At 41.0% G+C, this 26,655-nt stretch overlaps 1 protein-coding gene across 1 annotated transcript in view; it reads left to right on the top strand.

Annotated features, from left to right (window-relative positions):
* The first annotated feature begins 1,519 nt into the window (after nucleotides 1-1,519).
* Nucleotides 1,520-26,655, top strand: part of Malt1 (MALT1 paracaspase) — a 51,703-nt gene continuing 26,567 nt past the window's right edge. Inside the window, exons 1-9 of the mRNA XM_032885609.1 lie at nucleotides 1,520-1,931; nucleotides 8,383-8,549; nucleotides 14,594-14,715; nucleotides 19,788-19,947; nucleotides 20,553-20,731; nucleotides 21,115-21,211; nucleotides 21,797-21,829; nucleotides 24,541-24,567; nucleotides 26,527-26,556. Coding sequence (XP_032741500.1) covers nucleotides 1,705-1,931; nucleotides 8,383-8,549; nucleotides 14,594-14,715; nucleotides 19,788-19,947; nucleotides 20,553-20,731; nucleotides 21,115-21,211; nucleotides 21,797-21,829; nucleotides 24,541-24,567; nucleotides 26,527-26,556 — 1,042 coding nt within the window. The 5' untranslated portion in view covers nucleotides 1,520-1,704. The remainder of the gene's footprint in view (nucleotides 1,932-8,382; nucleotides 8,550-14,593; nucleotides 14,716-19,787; nucleotides 19,948-20,552; nucleotides 20,732-21,114; nucleotides 21,212-21,796; nucleotides 21,830-24,540; nucleotides 24,568-26,526; nucleotides 26,557-26,655) is intronic.

The raw sequence follows: 26,655 nt of genomic DNA, 5'->3' as shown, positions 1-26,655 counted from the left end.
ACTGGCCATACTAGAATGTGGTGGAACATGTATGGAAAACTCCTACCCTTCCAACAACTGTGAGAATCTAGTCACTCAAAATACTACTGCAGAAAACCCCTGCTGTCTGGGCTGATGGAAAGCTAAAGTAAAGGCAAGATAAACTGGGCGGAAACGTCTTGTATCTCAGGACTACCCGACTGGCCACCAGTTGTTTGTTCCTGTGTCAAACAAGCCTATAGTTTCTAAAGGGATAACAAACAGCCTTTGCTATGGATGAGGTGAGACGAGAGTTTGAGAGTAAGAGGTCCAGTCAAGTTTAGTCTAGATTGTTCTCAGCCTTCCTAATGCTTTAATACAGCTCCTCATGCTGTGGTGACCCCCAACCATAATTTTTTTTTCTTTTTTCTTTTTTTCGGAGCTGGGGACCGAACCCAGGGCCTTGCGCTTGCTAGGCAAGTACTCTACCGCTGAGCTAAATCCCCAACCCCCCATAATTTTTTTTGTTGCTACTTCATAGCTGTAATTTTGCTACTGTTATGAACTGGAATGTAAAAATCTATGGTTTCCAATGGTCTTAGGCGACCCCTGTGAAAGGGTCATTTGATGCCTCCTTCAGGGGGTCTTGACACACGGGTTGAGAACTGTTGGTCTAGATCATCCAGGGGAAACTGCTTGGAATATGAACACTATGTGTGGCGGTCTTATCCGAGGACACCACACCACCACTGCTAAGATAAATTATTTCCAGGATCTAATTAGTTAAAGTACACCAGAAGTATTTGGGTTTTGCTGCTTGCTGTTGTAGAGCTGAGGACGGACCCAGAGCTGTAGACATGCTAGACTATAGCCCCCCACCACCGAACTGCACCGCCTGAATCCTCCGATAAGAAACTCAATCTTTAAAAACTCTCGAAAAGATTTCAGTCAATTCCCTTACGAGTATTTGAATCTCCAGATCCATAACTTCCCTCTGGTAAACACCCTCCACTTGCAGAGGAAGCGTTTGAGATTGCCCAATGTGGACAGCTGGTGCCCTCCTGGAGGACTCCGCACATACGCAAGCCCCGGGGTCTGCTGAGAGCGGACGCGCGTGGGGGCGCCTCCGGGAAGCGCGTGCTACCCTCTCCGGTGTGCGGTAAGCATCCTCCCACGGTCCCGAGAAGCTCCTACGCCGCAGGCTTCCTAGCTGTGGTAGTCCCTCCACCGCTTCCTCCAAAAGCAATACCCACCCATCCCTTCCTGCTCCGCCCACTCCGAAGCCGTAGGGGAGGTTGCGGCCACACGCCCCGCCCATACTATGCCCCGCCCCCAAGGCTAACTTTCCCCAGTGGCTAAGGCAGCCGCCCACAGTCCAAAGTTAAGCCCCGCCCCGGTCACTACAGGTGAAACTGCTTGCTCTAATGAACGGGCCCAACCCTATGCTCCGCCCCCGAACTCATCCCTCCATGCCACTGGAGAAGAGCCACCCAAGCCCCGCCCATACACGCGCAGGCAGGCCCCGCCCCCGGAGCCCGCCCCTCTCTTTGGCTGGCTCTCGGCTGGGCTTCTCAAGGGAACCTGTCTCGCGGCCCGGGAGCGGTGCTTCTTCCTGTGAGGGCCTCGCTGTGCGGCTGACTTCTCCTTCCGCTCCTGCGACTCCCAGGACAGCGAGAGGCAAGCGGAAGGTGCGCGGACGCCGAAGCCCGAGGGAACTGGGCAGTCGGGGCCACCACCGGCGTAACCATGTCGCTCTGGGGGCAGCCGCTGCAGGCCTCGCCGCCTCCGGCGGTGCAGCAGCCCCTGACCGCGTCTTCGGGACCTTCGACCGCCCCTCCAGCCGGCTCAACTCTCAACCGCCTGCCCGAGCCGCTGCTGCGGAGGCTCAGCGAGAGCTTGGACCGCGCGCCGGAGGGCCGGGGCTGGCGGCAGCTGGCCGAGCTGGCGGGCAGTCGGGGACGCCTTCGGCTCAGGTGAGGGGGACCCTCAGGCGGGCGGAGGGGTGTGCTCGGTAGTAAGGAGTCACGGGAAACCTACGTGGGCTCCGGAGTCGGGAAGGGACTGACCCTGATGGCCCAGTGGCCCCTTCACACCTTCCCGACCCTCTACTCCTGAAGCTGGAAAGCGATCTCCACAAGTTGACACGGGTAGTGTAGGAACGCTCATCTGCAGGGTGGTAATCCAGTGGGTTTTAAAGCAAAGGACAGGGATGTGGACACATCCCTCGGTACCTGAAAGGTAGAGAGACCCGGGGAGGTAGAGGGGTGAAGCTTGCAAGAGTTCCTGGAGGTTAAGGAGAGAGAGAGGGGAGAGGGGAGGAGAGATTGGATTTAAACTTCTTCACCCTGAACATTAGACTCTTAAAAAATTAAACGACTTTTCCTGCTGAGAAAAGGGCCCACCGATGTGACTTGGTGCCACAGTCAGCGATTCTTAAAATTTGGGGTCTCAAGACTTCTCGCCTCCTGAGAATTATTGAAGACCACAAAATAGCTTTTGTGTGCATTCTATATATTTTGCAGGTGTGTGCGGATATCCTATTTGAAAGTAAAACTAATAACTCTTAAAATATTTATCATAAAAGTAGTTCTTACATGGTCGTAGAAATGATGTCGGGTTTTTTCTTCAGAAAAAGTTTGTTCAAAAACAAATAGAGCGTTGGTTAACATTTTTTTAAATCTGTAGCTTAAGGGTTTTTGGTTGGTTGGTTTATTGCTTTGGTTTGGTTTGGGTTTTTGTTTTTGTTTTTTAAACAAGATCTTGCTGTGTAGTTTAACCTGTCCTCAGATTTCTCTGCCCTCCTGTTTCAATCTCTCTAATGCTGGGATCTCAAACTGGCATCATCATATGTTGAGGTATTTTTTTTTTCTTGGTTTTCGAGACAGGATCTCACTGTAGCCTGAGGTGGTCTGAAACGCTATTATCAACCAGTCAGATCTGGATCTTGCAGCAGCAGCCTTGTTGCCTCAGACTGCGAATGCCTTGAACATCTTTATGGTGCCTCAGTTAAATTGCATGTTCTTTTCTGTATTTGATTCATTCCATTGCAGTATCATAAGTATTAGAACTCTAGGAACTTTTCCTTTAAGAATAAATAGAAAATAGGGTCTTAGTACTATTGTGAAAAAAAATGCTTTAACCCTATAAATAACCTGAAAGTAGTCCTAGGAACCCCACTAGGTTCTCACACAGAACTTTGGACCACTACTGTTGTCAAGATTTCAGCCTCCATTTTCTTGTCAGGTAACTAAGCTTTGACTTTTACTGTAATTATTTGTATACTTCTTTATAAGTTTAGGAATAGAAGTCATTTCTTAATTTATACTGTACATAGACCTTCTCTTAGGCAAATACTTAAGTAGAGAGAGAAGGCCTTTCCTCAAAATTATATTTGTTGAGTGCTTCTTATTAGCTGGAAATTCTAATCAACCAGTATTTGGGAACAATCACAGTAACATACGGAATGCTAAGTCGGGTATAAATAGTATCATTTATTGAACACGTAGTATACACAATGCTCTGTTTGAGAACATTAGCTACTTTAACCTTCCCAACAACTGCGAGCTTCAGAGTTTCAGATTGAGGTAAAGATTAATGTTGCTATGGGATTATTGCTCAAGTAGAAAAGGCTTATGTTGCCTGATTTAAAAAAAAAAAATCAGAAGATGACAAACTAAGCTGGACACAGTAACATATACCTATAATCCTGGCACTTGGGAGGTAGAGGCAGGAGGATGGAGGAGTTCCAGACCAGCGTCAGTTTTCCCTGTCTCAGAGAAGAAGTGAGACCAACAATGAACTAGCAAAGGTGAGGAGACGGACATGAGTTGTGTTCTAGGAAAAATACCTGGAGCTTTGGGTTATACAAAGAAGGTCCAAACTTATCATCCAAGCTTCATGAATTTCTCAACCTCTAGACTTACAGGATACAAGAAATTGTTTCCTTTGTGGGTGGATCCTCAGAGTGTTATAATGTTAATTGTGAATCCAGTTACGGAAGGCCCTAGACTTCCTGGAGAGAGCCTACCTACATGATGATGAAGACATAAAAGTCAATCTACCAAGCCCTGCCTAAAAGAATCATGGCTGCTGGGCTATAAAAGGAGTGGGTACTTAATGCTGGGTGTTAGGTTTTCCTTCCTAAGCCTTCAGTACAATTTTGCTAAGTCAACTACAATGCTAGCCAATGGGGGTGGGGGGAAACGTAGGGAAAAGTTTGAAGCCAGTTTAGGAGTAGTAGTATAGAAAGAAGGCCAGTTACTTATTGTTCATTTTTAGAACTTAGAATTCAAGGTAGAGCGTCTGATACGGTGTTTTAAATAGTTTATATAAAACTATGTTTTATAGTTTCATGAGTCTTCCAAGGTGGTAGTTAGATAGCCCTGTGTGGGTTAATTAGGGTTAGGAGAATCTGGAACTACTAAACTCATACCAATTGAGATCAGAAGAATCAGTTGCCATTAAAAGTTAGTACTGAGGGGTTGGGGATTTAGCTCAGTGGTAGAGCGCTTGCCTAGGAAACGCAAGGCCCTGGGTTCGGTCCCCAGCTCCGAAAAATAGAAGCAAAAGAAAAAAAAAAAAGTTAGTACTGAAAATCAGACATGGTGGTGCACACTGATTCCAGCATTGAGGAAGCAGAGGTAGGCAGATCAGTGTGAGTCCTCTGCTAGTCAGTGCCCCATAGTAAGATGCTGTCTCAGAAACAATAACACAAGTTGTTAGCACTGAAAACTTAGGGCTGGAGTGTATGAACCAAAGGGATACACAGGGTCAGCTGGTAATTCTTAGTATGTTTAATGTTTTTTACAAAGTCCAAATGACTTCATACCAATGAAAGGAAAGCATCTGATGATAGAAAGTCATCAAGGCCTTTCCCTCTGATTGCAGTGTGAGCGTCTGGTTGAGGGTATATAATAAGTCATGGGAGAATGTAAAGTGCTTTTCTCAGTCGTTGAATTCACAACCCGAATCTCAAATTTTTGCCTTTTTGGCTTCTCTCTCTCTCTCTCTCTCTCTCTCTCTCTCTCTCTCTCTCTCTCTCTTATTGGTTAGAGGCCAGGGCTTACTGTATAGACCAGGCTAGTCTCAAAATTGTCCGTGACTTTTCCCTCAGTCTTTATTTTCACATCTCTCTTTAAATTGCATGGGACTTGAATAATATAAATCATAGGAAGAGTCCGTTCACTGTCCCCAGAGATTAGGAATATCGTAAATGTTTTGTTTGGTTATTGATGTGATTATTGGTGTGATTATGATGATTCAGATTGAATCTTTGCATGTAGTCTAGTTTCCAATAACTACTGACCCTGATCTGTTCAAACTGATCCGATAGCAGGTACCTTTGAGACAGGATCTTTATAGCCCTGTCTAACATGCAGCTTGTTGTGTAAACCTAGCTAGCTGTGAACACAGAGATCTTACTCTGCCCCTCAGTGCAGTAACCAGAGGTCTGTTCCACTCTGCTTGGTTAGAATTGGATTCTGCTTTCTGCCAGTTTGGACGTACTCTTAGTGTGCCAACACATGTCAGTTGGTGGTGAGTGGAGCAGCTAAACTACAAGGGTTGGCAGAACTTTGAGAAAGCTTGAAAGTATCTAAATCTTCTGAGCAGAGTGCTTGAAAGTGAAGCTGTGAAACATGAACCCAGGCGAAGCCATCCGTGGCTGCTTGGCTGCAGTGTGGAAGATGCTCTTTAGCTGCAGAAGTCCTACCCTCAAGCAGACGGTGATAAGAATGGGAACACTGAAAAGATGAAAGTGTCCCCGTTCTCTGTCTCCTCGGTCTCGATTCTGAAGTGTGCAAGAACTCCTGCCTTTATCTCTAAGTGCTTTTCTACCTAATTTCCTCCTAATACCACCCTTCACTCAGGGCTTTGAACACAGTCGAGCTGATTACACCCAGAATACCTGCTTTCCCCAGGTCTATGTATGTTAAGTGGCTATTGCCATCTCCTTGAGTGATAATACATCTTAAATGGGACACGTCCTAAACTCAGTAGGTACTCCCCTGTAAAGCTCTTTCCCTTAGGTTTCTGTATCCAAGTGACTACTACATCTCTCCAGTTAGTCAGACCAGAAAATCCAGTGATTCCTGATTTTACTTCATTTTTGATTCATTTACATCATTTTTGTCAGTAATTCCTGATTGCTCTGTTTAATGTATATTTAGAATGTGGCATCCACTGCAATACAAGGTTAAGGTTAAGCCTACATATCTCACCCAATTTCGTCTAAAAGTTTCTTGATTTCTCTCTTCTTTACTTCCCATTCCAACCTGTCCTAAACACAACAGTAGCAATGCCTCTTTCTGAGTATTCATAGGCAAGTTGGGACTGTAGCTCAGTATATAGACTGTTTGCCTGGTGTGCGTGGGTTCCCTTCCCAGCACCGCATAAACCACATATGTCTGTATTTGGCATTTGGAAGGTAGAGGCAGGAAAACTAGAAGTTAAAGGTCCTTTCCACAGGGACCGTGAGACACGCCTAGGCTACATAAACCCTGTCTCAAAGAACAGGTGAGGTGTGGTCAGTACAAGCGTAATTCTAGCACTGGGGAGACTGAGGCACAAAACATTTTAAGCCTGAAGCCACCCTGAACCTAAAACAGTAAAATAAAAAACCTTAAGTTAGGCTTGTTCCTCTACTTAAAACCCTCCGACTGCTTGCTGTTTGAAGTGAAAAAAATTCTCTGCTGCTAGAGTTGCAGTGGATGTGAGCTCTGTAATATGGATGCCAGGAACTGAACTTGACTCTAGAGGAGCACTGACTTCTCTTTACCACTTTACCACTGAGCCATTTCTCTAGCACCCAAAAATAAATTTTAAAAGCAAACTTCACCTGTTCTGGTGATAAAGGAATTCTTTAAATTCCAAATTCAAGTTCTTAGAAACCACATCAAAGGACAGTCTTACGAGAACATAACTAAAAAAGGAAAGATAAAAGTCGGATATGTTTACACATCACCTTAGCCCAAAGCCAGGAGTGCCCATGCAGAAAATCAGTAAAACAAAATGGTACAAAATCGTACTCTTATCTTTATACCTTGTTCTGTAACAGAAGTCTTTAACTTTAAGTTGAGCTTTGCCCCTTGCTGGGAAGGAAAACCCTGGCTATTTAGCTTTTTCTCAGTTAAGACATCCCTTGATTATATCTGGTGAGATGGCATACTAATTTCATGTGTCAGTGCCTGGTAAACTTCTGAATTCTAAAATGTATATTTTGTATGCCGCACTCATGTATTTATGAATCTCATATTCATTTGAAAGCTTAGTAACTTATTTCTAATATATGATCTTTGACAAGGGCTTTTTAATGCCTTTTTCAGTTGCTGACTTTATAGCATTGATTTTCCTATTCAGTGTCTTTTTGAGATATTAGTGTCTATGTTCTCAATACTTCTCACATTGTTCATATCTGTTCATGCTATTTGGCCTCATGAGATGAGGGGCTTATTCTTTTCAGACTACAGCAGCACCTAGCCTGCTAGTTAGTGCCTTCATTTTGGATCATGTTCTACTTCATCTTTAGAGGAAAACATAAGGGAATGGTAACTCTGTTGCCTGAACACATATCGTGCTTAAGACTCAGCTGGAAGTATATCAGAAATGCTCTCTAAAATAATCAAGGGAGGTTGGATCCAATGATTATCATCTATAGCTTTTCAAACCTTTTGTGCCTTGATGGTGACAGCACCTGCTAACTGTAGAGTCTGTGATACACAAATAAAAATACTTTCTGTGTTAAAAAAAAATGGTTGGGCAGTGGTGGCGCACACTTTTAATCCCAGCACTTAGGAAGCAGAGGCTGGTGGATCTCTGAGCTCCAGGCCAGCCTGGTCTACAGAGTGAGTTCTGGGACAGCCAGGGCTACACGGAAAAACCCTGTCACAAAAAAACAACAAGAAACTAGAGGAGGAAGAGGAAGGGAATGGAGAGAGGGAGGGAGAGAGAGAGGAGGAGGAGGAAGAAGCAGCAACAGCAACAGCAGCAGCCACCTGGTGTGGTGACTTAGCACTCAGCAGTTGAGAGACAGAGATAGACAGATAGCTCTCTGAATGCAAGGTCAGCCTGGTCTATATTTCGAGTTCCAGGCCAGTTAGAGCTACATAGTAAGACCCTGTCTCTAAGTAAATAATAGGAAAGAAGGAGGAAGTAAAGCAAACTTCTGGCCTTTTCCTTACTCTGAATTGAAGTTTGGTCTGTATCAAGAGTAAATTTTTCTCACATCCTTCAGACTTAATAATTATAGGAGCTGACGAGGGAAAGAGCCTGGAGAGAGAAAGGAATGCTGGGGGAGGGAGAGGAGGGAAGGGCCCTCCTCTTTCATAACATAGTTCCCTACCACCCAAGGCCTTTTTCTGTACAGCACCTACAATGAATGGTCCAGCTACGTAGTAGACATATCATGAATTAAACCTGTTGTTTCAGTTGCCTGGACCTGGAACAGTGTTCTCTTAAAGTATTGGAGCCAGAGGGAAGCCCAAGTTTGTGTTTACTGAAACTGATGGGTGAGAAAGGATGTACAGTCCCAGAACTGAGCGACTTCCTCCAGGCTTTGGAGCACACCGAGGTTCTGCAGCTTCTCAACCCCCCAGGTAGGTCCCTCCCCCCCACTTCAGGACTATTCTTCAGAAATGCATGGAGTCAACTTTAGAAATACCTTTTTTTGACCAGGTAAATTATGTTCTTTATTTTCGGAAAATATGAATGCACAGAAGAGCCTCATTCCCTTTCCCCTATGTTGAGACATCAAAAGTATTGGATTATATAGTTCAAGAAACAAGCTATACAAAACATTTTTAAGCCGTTATTTAAAAAAATTCAGTGTAACTGGCATAATTTGATATTAGAGAATTATGCCATAATATTGTAGTCCAGAAGATGCCTGTATTCTAGGAAGATGTATGCTAAAGTATTTACATGTTAGATTTCTGTAACATACGCTGAAATAGTGTGGCCCAAAACACAGCATACATTCTTACGTATGTGTAGATAAGGATGAGGTAAAGTGAGGTCAGATGGTCACTATTTCTCATCATTACAATGATAAAGTATTACAATACTTTTGAAATGTTAGCTGTGTGAATCTTTCTTACTATACCTGTATTGAGTGAGGCTTTTCATATGTGAGGTCTCATGAAGAATAAGGAACAAGGAGCTAGAAAGACAGCAGCTCATCAGTTAAGAGCACTTGCTGGTCTTCCCTAGGACCAGAGCATGGTTCCCTGTACCCACATTGGACAATTCACAATTGCCTGTAACCCCAGATCCAGGGGATCCAATGCCTTCTTCTGACCTCTGACCTCACCTACACTCACCTGCATATACACCAAACACAGACACACAAACAAAAATAAAATGCAAAATTAAACGGTCTGGAGAAATGGATACTTAAATTAGAATACAGTCTGTTCTCCATGTAGCTGTGGGCTGAATTGATCAGCTACAGTTGAATTGATCAAGAAAGGAAGGACATGTCATCTAAGTTGCTTGATTGGATCAGGTATGGTAGTCTGTGTCTGTATTCCCAGGAAGACCAAGAGTTCAAGGCCAGCCTGGACTACATAGTAAGATCCTGTTTGAGATAAGCAAACAGTGCCTGATGGTAGCAGCAGGGCAGGCCTCCTTGCCAGGATTCCATTTGGCCATGTGTCCCCATTAGGAGCAAAGAATCTGGTCAAGGCCAAGCCTAGAAGGGCTGTAAACTATGGACTTGATGGTCTCTATTTTACATAATTTTGGTGTACTAATGTTTCTTTACATAACCAAATTGACTGTGATTTTTTAAATTATTATGTGTATTGTTATGTTTATGTGTATGCACCTGCATAAGAGTATATTCACCACATGTATACAGGTCCTCTTAGAGGCCAGAGGGCATAGGAACCCAGGAACTGGAGTTGTACATGGGTATAAATTACCCAACAGTGAGATCTGGGAACTCAATGTACATCCTTAGAGAAAATGCTAAACAGTGTTAACCACTGAGTCATCTTTCCAGCCCTGTGATATATGTTTAATATGAAAAATTAGGGACATAAGATATAGTAGTGAATTGTCACTTACACCTATGAGAAACCCAAACTCAAATTGATGTCTTGAAGGTAATACATTACTTCTGCCTGAAGCGCCCAGAAGTAGATAAGGCTTCCTAAGAGTAGAGAAGAGCTGTAAATTTAATGTTTTTCCTTGTCTTCCTTGATATTGACTTCCTTCTAAGACTGACACTCACCTAGTCTAGAATGTCTACTAGATGTTCTTAGTTTCATTTGTCATTGTCCCAGAATTCTAAGCAAAAAGCAGGTTTATTCTAGTTAACTGCTTCTGTTCACTTGCTTGTCCCTAATACTGTCACTGTAGCCAAGGACACGGAATGTGCTGATGTGCCTGGCTTAAAGCTCAGAGTGAAGTTAGGCTGAGTCAGCTTTCCAGGAACCACATGGATCACCAAACAAAAATAGACCGGTTGGATAAGACAAAGAGCCAGCAGACCCTGGAGATGTAACCAGACTGTGGACCACAAATACAAAGGGTCCTAGATTATGGGGGGCGGGAACATGGATCCCAGCCATTCTCTGCTTTGCCATATATCTTTGCATGCCTTATTCGGAGTGTGCTATATTGAGTGTTCAGCTTCCTCAACTGCGCCTGTAGGCTGGGAACGATGAGCTGCTAGTGCAGATGCCCACGTGCAGTTGTTGCCCATCTCAATTGCCCATCTCTGAACAATGAGCCTTCTAAAGTGAAGGACTGCACTCCACCAGCCTAATGCAGATCACCATTGCTCCGTTCCCATGCTCAGTCAGTGGGGTATCCTCCACCTCACAGAGGTACAGGAGTCACAGAATGGTAGCTCATGCCTGTACCCAGCACTCAGGGAAGCTGAAGTAAAAGGGTTCCCGTGACAAGCTTTAGCTGTGGGTAATATTCTTTCTCAAACAAGCAAAAAACAATTTTAGAAAATATTTTTTATGTTTTAATAGCAAATCCAAAAATAAGACTATCTTAAGGAAAATATAAGCTCTAACAAAAATCCACTTAATTTATGACTTTGCTCAGAATTATTCTTTGAACACTTTTTGTATTCTATTATCTTCATGGTCTCAGGCATTAAGTATTGAATCCAGAGATGAACAAGGCAATTAATTTTGCCTATTAAAAGGTCTTTGTTTAGTAGAGCAGACAAATATCAAATCTAGAACAACTATAAAAAACAATTATAAGCCAGGCTTAGTGGAGCACACCTGTAATCCCAAAATTTAGGAGGCAGAGTCAGGCAGATCTCTGAGTTTGAAGCCAGCTTGGTCTACATAGTAAATTCCAGGACAGTCAGAACTATGTAGTGAGACCCTGTCTTGGAAAAAAAAATGTGTCTGTGTGTATGCGTGCCTGTCTGTCTGTCTGTATAAGTTTATCTAATCTCCAGTTTTCCATTTTAGCACTTTGCATTCTCTTTTTGTATGTTTTTCTGTGGTTGGTTGGTTGGTTGGTTGGTTGGTTTGTTTGTTTGTTTTGAGACAGGGCTTCTCTGTATATAATCACCCTGGCTGTCCTAGACCTCACTCTGTAGACCAGGCAGGCCTCAAACTCACAGAGATCCGCCTGCCTCTGCCTCCTGAGTGCTAGGCTTAAAGGCATTCACCACCACAACTGGCTTAGTGCATTGCAGTCTTAAATTTTAATGAAGATGCAAAGCGTGCTAGTGTTCTCTGTCTTGTACTTAGCCATTTTACTGGAAGCGTTAGTTCTTACTCCACAGGAAGAATGTGTTGGGGTGTTTGTTTTGATAGTCCTTGCAGAGAGGCGTGGTTAGATAGATTCTGCAGATGATACTGTGAGCATCCTATCAGACCTTTCAGGTCCAAGTGCAAGAAGGGGAAACTAGATTCATTTTGACTAAAGGAAGAACTTTAGTCTGATTTTGCCATATTTTGTTCCAGTTGTTATGGAACTGTAGCCAGAGATAACTCTTAAGAGATAACTGTAGGGGTTGGGGATTTAGCTCAGTGGTAGAACGCTTGCCTAAGAAGCGCAAGGCCCTGGTTCGGTCCCCAGCTCCGAAAAAAAAAAAAAAAAAAAAAAAAAAAGAGAGAGATAACTGTAGCATAGAGGTCCCTGACCTTTGAGAAGCTAGCTTAGATTTCTGTTTATTTGTTCCGAAAGCTAAAAGTAGCTTAGGCAGAGCTGGGAGTCACTTGTAGTGGTCACACACAGAAGGGCTTCAACTAGCGTGAAGTTGAAGATATGCAGGCTCATTCTGAACTTGTGCTTGCACCTATTCAGTCTCTAAAGAAGCCCCTGGATGAGGTGTCTCTACTTCTGCTAGCTCCCCCATTGGCTTTTCCACAGCACAGGGGTTGACTACTTTGCTCTAGGTCTGGCTTCCTTTTTTTTTTAAAGATTTATTTATTTATTTTATATATGTGAATACACTGAAACTGTCTTCAGACACACCAGAAGAGGGCAACAGATCTTATTACAGATGGTTGTGAGCCACCATGTGGTTGCTGGGATTTGAACTCAGGACCTCTGAGAGAGCAGTCAGTGCTATTAACCACTGAGCCATCTCTCCAGCCCCTAGGTCTGGCTTCCTTGAATTATTTGTTAAACTGCTTCTAGTTTTGATGTGCCTGGTAGTCATCACAAGTACATACACCTGCTAATACACTCATGTACCATACACACATGCATCGAATTTACATACAAGTAATAATAATAATAATATTAAAGTAAATAGATTTTTCTTTAACATTTTTCATACAATCCATTTTGATATTTCCCTCTCCCTCAACTCCTCAGATCCCCTTACCTCCCTACCCACCCAACTTTGTTTTCTATCTAACAACAAACACCAAAGCAAATGAGAAAAAACAACAATAAAATGAAGCAAACCCCCCCACAAAAAACAACAACAAAACAAACAAACAAACAACAAAAAACAAAAAACCTGGCCAACTACTCCTGGACATGGGGGCTTGCCCTGGACTGTGGTTGATATATCCAATCCATTGTAGAAAACTGATTTTCCCTTTGCCAGCTGGCACCAATTACAAATAGCTTCTTGATTAGGAGTGGAACTCTGCACCGGTCTTGCACATGCTGTCACAGTGTCTTGGAATTCATGTGTGCACAGCCCTTCTGTTTGTGGAAGACATTGCTTCCTTGGAGCTATCCACCATCTCTGGCTCTTACAGTCTTTCCCCCTCCTCTGTGCACACAGCCAAACATCAGGGGGTGCTTGCTCGGGGAGTCCTGGAGAGGAGTGGGGGTAAGGATGGGAGTAACTAAGGGGATCAGGGACTTCACAAGAACACTGCCCACAGAATCAACTGACCTGGACTCATGGGGCTCACAGAGATCAGGGAGCCTGTGAGGGTCTGGCCTAGGTCTCTGCATATATGTTATGGCTTGGTGTTGTTGTGGGACTCCTAACAGTGGGAACAGGGGCTGGCTTAACTCTTGCCTGCTTGGGGAACCCCTCTTTTCCTACTGTGTTAGCTCATCCAGCCTTGACCTGATGGTATGTGCCTGGTCTTATTGTGGCTTGCTATGCCATGTTTGGTTGATGTACCTAGGAGGCCTGTTCTTTTCTGAAGGGAGGCAGGGACTGGGATAGTGTGAGTCTGGGGGAGAGGGAAAAGGAGGAGCTAGGGACTAGGGGAGGGAAGGGAGGAGAAACTGTAGTAGGGATGTGATATATGAAAGAAGAATAAACAACCTGAGTGCTCCAAAGTGTCTCCCTCTGCACACTGTCCCCTTGCGGGTCTCTGTCGTTTCTGTCTACTGTAAGGAGCAGCTTCTCCGATGAGGGTTGAGCAGTATTCTGATCTGTGAGCATAGCAGTCTGGCATTGGGGACATTGCACTGCTATTTTCTTTTTGCAGAATAATAGTACTATGCTGTGACCCATGACTTATCTAGTCTTAGGTGCTTGGTCATTTTAGCAATGTCAACAGTGGGTTTCATTTCATGGAGTGAACCTTAAATGTAATCAGAAATGGTTGGTTACCCTCATGACATTTGTGCTGCCGTTGCACCATTGTGTCTTGCAGACAGGTCACTGATGTAGGGCCGTGGTTCGTAGCCGGGAGATGTTGATATTGTCTTTCTCCAGTGCTAGTGTGCAGAGCACCATGAACACCCGTCAGTGGGGTGAGCTTCTAGTTAGATACGGCTCAGTTCTCAGATGGCTCTAGTTCATGGCAAGTTAGGAAAACCACTAACCTTTGCACTACTTAGGCATTTAATTCAGTCGAAGTGCTGGTGTGTGAATATTTATGACCAGGTGTTTGTATGCTTTGGCACTGAGACTTATATTATGTCTGCCGGGCAAGTGTCTTAAAAGGTGCATCCTAATCTCAGAAATGTTAGAGTATAGCAGGAAAAGTATTTCTCAAAATTGGAGAAATATGACAAATAATTTTCTTTCCCAACCATGGAGAAGTAGAGTATATCAAAGTCTTTTGCAGTTAAGTTTTTTTCTTGTCTTACAAAGTTTTTAGCTGAAGATACATACTGACAGAGAAAAAGAAATAAATTAGTTATGATAGAGATGAGTTTCTAAAATATCTTTGTTGTTTTCTATGTATAAGCAAGAAAAAGAAACCCTCTTTTGTGACTTTACTTTTTCTTTTTCCAGGCTTAAAGATCACTGTAAACCCAGAATCCAAGGCAGTTTTGGCTGGACAGTTTGTAAAACTGTGCTGCCGGGCAACTGGACATCCTTTTGTACAATATCAATGGTTCAAGATGAATAAAGAGGTAATTTTTAAGTGTCTTTTTATTCTACTTAGGTTGGTTAGTTGGCTGACTGATTGGTTGGTTTGTTGGTTGGTCAGTCGGTCGGTCTGTCGGTCGATTGGTTGACTGGCTGGCTGACTGGCTGGCTGGCTGACTGGTTGGTTAGTTGGTTGGCTGACTGGTTGGTTGGTTGGTTGGTTGGTTGACTGGCTGCCTGGCTCGTTGGTTGGTTAGTTAGTTGGTTGGCTGGCTGACTGGCCGGCCAGCCAGTTGGTTGGTTGGTTGGTTGGTTGATTGGTTGATTGGTTGGTTGGTTGGTTGGTTGGTTGGTTGGTTGGTTGGTTGGGTTGGTTGATTGGTTGGTTGATTGGTTGGCTGGTTGGTTGGTTGGTTGGTTGGCTGGCTGGTTGGTTGGTTGGTTGGTTGGTTGGTTGGTTGGTCGGAGGCAAGATCTTATTCTATAGCCCAACCTGGACTGGAACTCATGGTGGAACTCAGACTGACCTTGAATTTGTGGTAATAGCCCTGTTTAACTTCCTGAGTGCTGTGATTAGACTGTGAGCCATCATACCTGGTTATATCACTAGTGTAAGTGGATAAAGCCACTCCCAGAAGGAATAATGTTATTAAATGAAAATTCTAGTGTCCCCTCCACTCCACGTTGCTGGTAGGGGATTAGAAGGTCATAGATTCCCAGATAGCTTTTTCATGCAGCCTTCATTTCGGTTAGGCCTTCTACCACCCTCATTTCCTCATCCCTTACCCCTCTTTGTGCTTGCTTAGCGTATTTATTCCCTGTGGCCCTTGACTATGTTAATCTTTCTCCTCAGGCCAAAGTTACTCCGTCTAGTAGCCTCTGTAGAACTGGCTTGGTAGTTATAAATTCATTTTATCTGTCTTTATTGAAAAAAGTTTCAATTCTCTTGTAATTTTAATAGATAGTTTTGTTGAATATTCTAGTTTGGGTTGACAGTTGAGGTCTTTCAGAATTTGGAATATATCTTTCCAGGTATTTCTGACTATAAAAGTTTCTATTGAACAATCCTAGGTATTGTTCTTATGGGCCTGCCTTTTCAAGTGACTGACCCTTCTGCCTTTTTTTTTTTTTTTTTTTTAATTACCCTTTTTTTATTCTGTGTGTTTAGTATTTTAACTACAATTATGTCATGGGGATTTTCTTTCCTGGTCTTCTGTATTTGGTGTTCTGTAGGCCTTTTATGTCTTTTTAAGTTTATCATTGACCTTCACTGAGTAATACAATATAAGTCTTCCTCCCTGGTACTCTCTTTCTCCATGATCCATTCTATTGGTGAAGCGTTCCACAAGGTTTTTATTGGGCTTACCGAGTTTTTCATTTTCAGTCCTGTTTCAGTTTGGGTTTTCTTCAGCATGTCTACCTTTTTCTCCAATTGACTTTCTCGTTTCACTCAACTTTTTGCTTTTCTTTTGAACCATGAATCTTCTCTGAGTTGTTTGAACATAATTATAATCCTTTGAATTCTTCATCTGGTGGTTCTTCGGGGTCATTCATTTAGGAGGTGACATGTTGTTGTAGTCTTTGTATGTGGGCTACTTTTGTTTCTGGCCTAGGACACATCTCAAATAGTTTGTTGATTTAGTCTTTTTTTTTTTTTTCAAATCACTTTTCTTGTCTCAATGGAGGTTTGTGCAGTGTTCAGAAGAGGATATTATAAGCTGTAAGTGAGTTTGAGATATTTTCCTCTGTCGGATTAGCATTGAAAGCAGCAAGAATGGGGTCTTACCTAGTGGCACCAGGAAACATGTTTCCAGGGGAGCAGGAAGCATTGTGAGGGAAGGAATGAGCCTAGCTAGAGGCGCAAGGGCATGAGGTGAGTAGTAGCAGTCAGACAGCCTGGAAGGGAAGGGAGGGGAAACTGGGGGAGTGGGTGTGATGTCAGCCAACATGGCAGTTCAGGAACCAGGAAGCCTGGCAGCACAGAACTCCTTGAGGAGGCCTGCAGTCTGTGGGGTGGGACAGAGTGGGGTCTGCCTCACAGTGTTGAGAGGTCAGATCTGGGAGGCCTATCGTAGCTCTAATAGTTGTTTGCAACAGATTATGTTATCTCATAGAAGAATTTATGGTTTCATACATTTTTCTCCTACACGAAAATAAATCTGTATTTGTCCCTTGTTTACAGTTTCCCGTTGTGTGAATTCCTGCCATTGAGGTTATAAGATTTATGCATGTTTCAAGCCTTTAAGGAATAGTAACTGAATGTATTCTATGTTTTTTCTAGTTGATATTTTAATTAAACCCTTTTGTAGAAGCTAAGAGGAAACTTATACACGAAATATGTAATTATAAAATACATCATGACTGGAAGAAGATAGGAACATAAGGAATGTGAAATACTTCTTGAATCTAAAGAGTAGTAACGGAGTTGGTGGTCTGTGTTAGGAGAACATTGCAGGCCCCTGTTTTGTGCTGAGCCATGATATAACGAAGCAGTGACACATAGTGTCTCTTTCCTCAGAGAATCTACATCTATGGGAGAGACAGATAGCAGCCACTTTTGTGAGTTCAGAGCTAGGAAGAACATAAGCAGCAAGGTAACAGGATATTAAGAACCAGCAGAGTTTTTAAACAAAGAATTTTTCTTTCTCCAAGACAAGGTTTTCTCTGTGTGTAGCCCTCGGGTGGTCCTAGAACTCACTCTGTAGACCAGGCTGGCCGTAAACTCACAGAGACCAGCCTATCTCTGCCTCCTGAGTGCTGGGGTTAAAGGCACGTACCTGTCATCGCTGCCTAGCTTAAAGGATTTATGTTCTAGGGTAGAGTGTTTGTTGTTTTTACATAAAACTTGTTACTTGAAGAAGGCAGAGAACAGTAAACGACCAGGTTATCTATTAGCTGGGCTGCTGAGAAACCTGTAGTGTGGTCTCGATGCGTTAGTGAAGGGGAGTCACAGGGCACAGCTCAGCATGTGTCTTGAGGATGTGGTTAGCCAGACTGGCAGATCAGATGAAGAGCACGAGGAAGCAAAAGGAAAAATTAAGGAGACTCCCTATGCTTTTCCACTCGAGTATCTTGGGCCATGTTTATTCTATTTTTTGTTTGTTTTGGGGTTTTCTGTTTGTTTGAGAAGACTGGAGAGGTCTTTGTCTAGGTAGAAAATAAGACTGTGACTTCAGACTACGCTTATTATACAGGTAAGTTTTGGATATCTAAAGAGACAACAGTGACAGTGTACAGTGAAAGAAATGAAAAGATGGAGCAGTTAAAAGAGAGAAGAATAAAAAGCAAAGTATTTCAAGAAGAAAGGTGTGACTAACTTCTTCAGTGCTGCTGAGGGGGCATGACAAAGTGTTTGCTGGCTAATTTGTGAAAGAAAGGATTTAGAGAATGTCTTTAAAAATTATTTGTTAAAGGGAAGGAGCACATGCTAAAACGCAGAAAAAAATACAGGAACAATTTCAGAGAAGATGGGATTATTGAGAAAGAAAAACTTTTTCCCTCTTAGATTCTGAGCTCGGGCCCTGCAAATAGTAGGTAAGATGGATGGATTGGTGGGGTCTGCAGAAGTGGCTCTGCAGTTAGGAGCACTTCCTGAGGACCTAGGTATGATTCCTGTCACTAACGTGGCAGATGCAGAAGACCTTAGCCATTCTGGCCTCCGCAGGTGCTGCATGCACATGGTGCACACACACACATACTGGCAAACACATATATAGTGAAATAAATAAAATATCTTAAAAAAGATGGGGGCCAGGCGTAGTGGTGCACACCTTTAATCCCAGCTCTCCAGAAACAGAGGCAGCTGGAGCCACCCTGGTCTATGTAGTGAATTCCAGGATTGCCAGGGCTATGTAGAAAGAGCCTGGACAAAAAAAAAGTTTCATCCCTAAGACTCACATGATCAAAAAAGAGAACTGATTCCCAAAAGTTGTTCTCTGATCATCACACATACATCATGGTACATGTGCATGTGTGCATCCTGACACACATAAATACAATAAATAAATAAGCACAAAATTTTTAAAAACCATTCATATGCATGGAAGAACTTACAAATTAAGCAGTTTGCTAAATTAGTTATGTTAAAGACTTACATATCTAAGTTATGAGAAAATCAAGTGTGCTTCTTCATGAAGGATGAGGTTCTGGGCGGATCACACACCCCTTTAATGCTAGTTCTTGTGAGGCAGAGAGGCAGAATTCAAGGCTGGCCAGGGCTGTATTGTAAGACCCTATCTCAACAAAAAACAAACCAATATACCAAAACAGCAAAGGTGCTCTAAGAGCAAGGGTAGGCCAGGGAAGTCTTATGGTTTGTTCTTTGTGAAAGTCTTCCTTCTTTTTGAAGATAAAGCAGAGAAGTTGTGATAAATTTACTCTAATCTGAGATTACCATGAAGAGAACACAAACCAACCATTACTTCAAGTTCTGACCAAAATGAAAGAAACCTTACTATGGCTGTTCCTTCCTATCACTTCTGTGCTTTCCATGAAACCAAACACTTCAGAGAAGCTGGATAGACTTTTGTTAAACAGCCTGTCTTCCTAAGTATTTTGTAGATGAGAAAGTGAAGTCCCAAGATAAAATAGTTTATCCATGTAGTCATAGTTAATTTGTCCAGAAAGGAAAATGATAGCTAGTTTGTTTTCTTCATTCCACTGTAGTGTTTACTGTATGCTACTTATACAACTTGCATTCTATAAATAAGTGGGCTATTTTAATGACCAAACAGATGGGTTCCTACTAGTGAGCTCCTGCAAAATCTGGGGAACAGTTAACCTCTCTGATGAATGAATTTGTTAAAAACTATGGATTTGGGGTTGGGGATTTAGCTCAGTGGTAGAGCGCTTGCCTAGCAAGCGCAAGGCCCTGGGTTCGGTCCCCAGCTCTGAAAAAAAAAAAAAAAAAAAAAAAAAAACTATGGATTTACTTCTGTCCTCAAAATCTTACTTTTTACTTTGTTACTAGCAAATACTTTAGAATTTGAAGAAAAAAGGAACATACTTTTCAAAGGTCTGTAATCAAATCATAGATTTTATACAGCATACATACTTTATTATAAGCTGGGTTTTCGATGAATTCTTCACACATGCCCTCTCACTGATTCTTTCACAGATCCCATATGGAAATTCGTCAGAACTTATTTTTAACACAGTGCATGTAAAAGACGCAGGCTTTTATGTCTGCCGAGTTAACAACAACTCCACCTTTGAATTTAGCCAGTGGTCACAGCTAGATGTGTGTGATGTGACAGAAGTATCAGACAGCTTCCAGGGTGAGTGACAAGTGACGTCGCATGTTTGTTTAAATGTTTATTAAAAAATAACTCCGGGGTTGGGGATTTAGCTCAGCGGTAGAGCGCTTGCCTAGGAAGCACAAGGCCCTGGGTTCGGTCCCCAGCTCCGAAAAAAAGAACCAAAAAAATAAAAAAATAAAAAAAAAAATAACTCCAGAGCGTAAATGCCACGCACGAGTCATTAAGAGTTGACTCCGCGTGGTTTGTCATTCTCTAAGTGTCTGTTCCTTAAGGTGACATGGGCCCTTCTTGTTCTTGTGCCTTATCCTCAGCTTGAACCTGCTGATGTTCGTGGCCCTGTCCATTTAAGTATGGTGTCCATAATCGAAGCTTTGTTTTTCCCCTTCCTTCAACATTCTTGGGTATGCCCAGTATTTCTAAACTGTCTTTGTTCACCACAGTAATCTTTTTCTCTTTAGAACATCTCTTAACACTTGTGGGCATTTTATGAAAAAAAAAATCACTTTTATGGTTTTAAAGATTATAAAAACTAAAGGATAGACCTAGACATATCTCTGTTTAAATTATATGGAATTTTTGGTTTTAAGTTTAACCAAGAGGTTTTATTTTCCTTTTAATCTAAGGAAGTCTGGATGGCGTCTCAGAATCCAAGTTGCGAATCTGTGTTGAACCACAGTCCCAAAAGCTGGCGCCAGGCAGCGCGTTGCTGTTACAGTGCGTCGCCATTGGAAGCCCTGTGCCCCACTACCAGTGGTTTAAAGACAAATCACCATTAGCACACGAGACAAAAAAGCATTACACGGTAAGCAGTTGAATTGGGGGTGTTAATTTACAAAATAAATGGTACAGTTAGGATGTAAAAGAACTCAAATCCATTCTCTTTGGAATATTTTCGGTACTTTTAGTTCAAGTTCTCCCCTAATTAATTAATTTGTTTCTTGTATTTGCAACAGGACAGGATTTCAACCAAGGCTTCAATATAAAATGTCAAATACCAAACTTTATACTATTAGAATAATGTTATCATTTGCTTGTTAATATTTAGCTTAATGATGATAATCTCAGGGTGTATAATTTATTTTGAAATACCATATTTGAGAAATTTTTAAAATATAATGACTTTTACCTTATGCAATTTTTAAGTTAATGTTGAAGAGAAAAATATATGTTCTGATATTGATACAGGTTCCATATGTGGACCTAGAGCATGAAGGAACCTACTGGTGTCATGTATATAACGACCGGGACAGTCAAGATAGTAAGAAGGTAGAAATCATCATAGGTAAGCCATATTAGCGTTCTGAAGTATAAGATATAAGCTGTATACACTAGAGTTTGTGAGCAAAACAAACCCTACTCCTTTTTGCCCCATGCCATTTAATAACACCACATATAAGGAGTTATATTGTTTTATACAGGATTTTTAGAAAATTCATACTAAATTAATTCTCTAAGTTGTGTACAAAGAGCAAAATAAAACACCTGAAAAATGATTTTACTTAACCTATTTTAGTTATTTTTTTAATATTCCAGTGTATCATACATAGTTGTATCAAATATATTTCTTGTAGTTCTTCTATATTAGAAAAAGATTGGTGAAAATTATTTTCAATAAAACATAAGAAGTCAGAGACACGTAAATGAAAAATAATTACTGATCAGTATTCCCTATTGTGAATTATGTGATTTTGGAGTTTGTTCTGTTACACTGAATACTTTTACAGAGACTTTGTCAAGAGTAGTAAATATTAATGCATGTGTTACTCAGACAGCGTGATTCTGTGGTGTTTATCTTGTTTACTTAATGACTGCCCTTTCCTGAGATTCTGAGTTTCAATATGTTCAAATTTGTTTTCTCTGACATAAGGAAGAACAGATGAGGCAGTGGAGTGCACTGAAGGTAGTGTAATCCTTTGGTTCGAGAGGAAATCTCCTGCATGCTGGTTACTCCGGGGAGCGGTGGAATGTCCTAGCTCACTAAGTGCAGTGATAGAAAAAATACTGGCTCTAATAAGTCATTTTTTTTGAAAGACACCGTGTCTTCCTCCTTAAAGTTTTGTACATTTTCACAATTGAACAGACACTTCTAAAGTAGTCGTTGTCAGCTTATGTACATCCCCTGCTGTGCATAGGACCCAGAGCTCTCCATAGTTATTGAAATAGTGGACATTTGCAATTCTTAATGTTAATTTTTAATCATAATAAAATGTATTTAAAATATTAAATAAGTATTTGTTAAGATTGTTTTATTTCACAAGATGCCCTTTAATGGCAAACATAGTTTCTATAAAAATTTCAGAATGGATATATTATTTGATAAATTTTATCAATTATTAAATGTTCTGAAAATAATTTGATAAGGATTTTCAAAACTACAATGTCTTAGATTAATTTACATGCCACTTTCACCGTGAAAGAGAACTGAAAATCCATTTTGGCATAAACTGCTAACTTATTTTAACCAAAACATTGTACTTAAATTGTAACAAATAAATATTAAATCTTAGACTATTTCCCTTTAGTGTACTATGACATTGATTTCAAAAATTAGGGTTGTGGATAGCAAAGTATTTTTTCAATTGCTGCTTCCTTGAACTGTTACATTGTCTTTCTTAGGTCTCCTTGGGTACAGTAAGATGAGCAATGTTAAATCATATGTCTGCTGATTCTCCTATCATTCATCTCCATGGTAGCATGTAAACTACTAATGATTACTGTTTTGATTCTGAGACGTAGTTTGAACCAGAATTCTCTTATAAGTCCTAATCCCACGTCTGTTAATCTTACAGAAGGGAAGCCATGTGCAGAAATCCTAACCAAACTCCTTTTCTCTCATATTTTTTGCCTAATTGCACGTGTGATTGTTTCTTTAAACTTTCTAACCTAAGAGACCTTCCAAAATTAATAAAAAAGAGCACTGCCGTTTGGCTTCAGAGTGAGCTTGTGATTGCTACCCTGATGTTTCTATAATTGTACAATTCACTACGCAGTTGTTTTTTCAATGATAAAAATAATCAACAACTGGTCGGTGGTGGCACATACCTTTAATCTCAGGACTTGAAAGGCAGAGGCAGGCTGATCTCTGTGAGTTCAAGTCCAGTCTGGTCTACAGAGAGAGTTCTGGGATAGCTAGGACTACAGTCCTGTCTCGAAAAACAAAACTAACAAGTAAAGCACAGTCAAACAAAAATTTTCAAATGACTATTTGCAATGTAGAGACGACATGGTAGCTATAGAGTTTCTCCAATATTTTCAAATGGAAAGCATCATATCCCAAAAGCCTGCAAAACTAAGACATTTTATAGTTGATGGGTTGATAAATACTGTGAACAGTATCCTTACTGTATCTTATTTTAATGTCTCCAATTCCATTTTGTTATTTTCATTAGAATATTATTAGGACAAGGGGTATGGTTGAAAACAGGAGGCTCAGCTGTAATTTAGGGTAGTGAGACTATTCAAATTTTAAATAGCCGTTTAGGAAGCCAAAAGAATAGACACCCAAGATGGAATGCAGACTATGACAAAAACATCTAACTGTGTCACAAATGTTTGAAATATACTTACTGAGAAGAGATGGAGCAAGGTGCTGACCTCCCTATCTAGAAACTAATCTATAAGATAAAAGGCATCAACAAGTGTACATACCCTGAGCACTGGTTGATACCACTCTTAGGCTAATCTTAATGCGGTCTGACAAGACCATTCTTGCCAGGGTTGGTGGGATGACTGAAATCTAGCACATGAAAACTAAGACTGGAAGATAGAGGGCTTAAGGACAGCCTGGGCTATATACTGAGACCTCATCTAAAGCAAGCAAACCAAAGATATATTTCCCATACATTAGTTTATTAAGCCTGTATCACTTGTAATTTATTTTATGTTTATTTTTGTCTTCATAGAATTTAATAAGTAAAAAAATCGATGATGACTTGTCTCATGGGCTTGTGCTGTTCTGTATGAAAAGTGTATAGAAGATGCAAGTTAATTCTGAAACTGTTCTGCCTCCCCCAAAAGCACACCATACCTTGATATAGCCGTAAGAAAAACAGACAAATCCCAACTGGGGAACATTCTACTGCTCAAAACCGAAATGGCCATTAAAAACAAGGCATGTCTGAGCCACTGTCACAACCAAGCACGTCTAAGGAGACAAGTAAATGCTTCTTCCAGCTTAAATAGAGCTTGGGGAGAAGACAAATGTTATGATAAAAGTAATATACTAATGTAGGATGTTAATAATAGGGAAGCCAGCCTTATTATACACAGGAACCTTCCTCTGCAATAGTCCACAACAGTTCATCAAATGTCCTGTGGTTTAGAGTTAAAGGTTTATTAATTTTTGAAAGATCACTCATGAATAAGTATCTAAAACTTTGAACAAACGATGAATGAGTTTATTTAGGTTTTGTAACTTAGTTAAAGTGGAACAGTTTAGAAGTCCTAAGTGTTCTTACCGTTCAGTGTTTGAGTGGCTTCATTTAACTCTGAAAACTAATAGAGAACTGTGACTGGCATCATTACACCACTGCTTCTCACAGACATACTGCTTGTGCTGAGTTGGCAACCAGATTATTTAAAATTAATCTGTTTTCTCTTACTCTATTTTAGATGAATTAAATAATTTGGGGCATCCTGGTAAGTATTATAACAGTTTTCCTTTAGACTGCTGTTTGATACAGTAAAGGTGCTAGAGACATTCTTGCCTACATTCTTAGACCTCTATTTACATGAGGTTCAGTTTAAAGCATGTCAAATGTAAAAATATTATTGATTACAGTTAGACCATAAAGGTTGAAAACGAATGTTGGATAACAATAAAGTGTCAATGCTTGAGCCAATAATATAGCCAAGTGAGTAAAAGTACCGACTGCCATACGTGGTTACCTACCAGAGTTTGCACATTTTCCTCTAACCTCTGCATGTACACCATGCCCCCAACACACAAACAAAACAGATAACTGTAAAGAATTAGAGTTTTGTTTTTGTTCCTGTGTGTTCGTGGGGATCAAACCCAGGGTGTTGCCATGCTGTGCCAAGTGTTTGACTGCTTAGCTGCCCTGCAGCTTGTAGAAGGGAGGCCGTTGTTTTTAACGTGAAGGCTGGTCCGTAATGATGGGGTGGCATGTTCCATTTCTAACCTCAGACATAGAGCATCCCTGAAATGGTTGGGTAGGTGCTGTCACCAGACTGAAGGGCGGTTAATGAGGAGAGTTGGCAGTAGAAAGATGCATTGGTGTGTAACTATTGAGACTGACAGTGGCAGTCTCTAGTAAGCTTTGATCAGAACAGATTTCTGAACAAGCGGAGGTAAAGAGAAAGCCATACTTGGGATAAAGGATGTTTCAGTGATGAAGATGATGTAAAGACAGAGGATGTCTACGTAAGCTGTGGGTGTTCTGAAAGACAGACAGACCCTGCGAATAGATTTAATCAACTCCTACAGTTTGCTTGATTTTGTCTGTTTCATGAGGCTGGGGGTTGTGCTGGGAGAGAGGGGCTGGGGTGTACTGGCTACTCACTGTGCCTCTGAGCGACTTCTCCAGCACTGTTTGCTTAGTTTTGTATTTCACTCAAAGACATCTGTTACTGTACTTCTGTCTGGACTCTTCTGACTCTATGTGAGCAAATTAGGCAGAACAAAAAGCCTCATGACCATTAGGTTATTTTTGCTGTCCTATCTTCAAGTTCATGTGAAGCTCAATAAGAATTGCTTCAAATTTCCTGAACTAACCACTACTTGAAAATATCCTGGTAATTGTTTCTTTGGTGTTGATAGATTTGCCCTTTAAAAGAGTCATGAAATTACTTCATAAAACTTTAGTATATACCCACCACTAAGTTTTTAACATTTTTCAGGCCTGCTTTTCCTTATTCCTTAAGATTCAAAGAAACCAAACCTTTAAGTTTAAAGAAAATGACGTATGGTGAGGCTTGTAAGAAGCTCCCACAGCATCTGTATTATTAAATGTGCACATAAACTACCCCTCCATACAAGTATTGGGCACACAGGGAATTGAACTTCATCTTTCCCTGGGTTACTTCCTAGTGGTACTGGAGAGTAAATACGATTTCATTCTATATATGATAATATAAACCCATATATTTTTTGTCAAAAATCTTTTAACTATAAATTAGCTATTAGTAATTTTATTCTACATTTTTCCTTTTAAGTTATTACACTTATTTATGAAGTACCATTTTGTGGTCTGATACATACATATATACATATATTTATATATATGTGTATATATATAAAATGATCCAGTCCAAGTAATTAGCATTTTATCTGCTTAGATATTATTAATCTATGGGTTAGAGGCCTTCAGGAGCTTCCCCTTTAATTATTCTTAAATTCATAAGTTGGAGACATAGTTGCCCTATTATGCTACACAACATTAAATCCACCTTCCCTCTGTTTTAGTACCTGGTTCACCCTCTGACTGTCTCCCCTTCTCTTTCTAGCCTCTGTGACCTCTACTATTTATAGCAGTTTAATGATACCACTGCTGTCTGCATTCATTGCTTTTCTTATCTCATTAGCTCTGAAGATATACCATGAATAATACATCTCTTTGTTCTTTTATCCTTGTCCAGATAATAAAGAACAAACTGGCCAGCCTTTGGGTGAGTTAAGTTTAAAATACAGGATCAAATGTAATTACAGTATTTAAATTTTTATTTTCATGAAGGAATTTACAATATTTAACTTGATTGATTTATGAG

This window comes from Rattus rattus, chromosome 15 (genome assembly GCF_011064425.1).
Source record: "Rattus rattus isolate New Zealand chromosome 15, Rrattus_CSIRO_v1, whole genome shotgun sequence".
In the NCBI taxonomy this organism is placed as follows: Eukaryota; Metazoa; Chordata; class Mammalia; order Rodentia; family Muridae; genus Rattus; species Rattus rattus.
The sequence above is the reverse complement of the archived record's forward strand: the minus strand, read 5'-3'. Positions and strand labels throughout refer to the sequence as shown.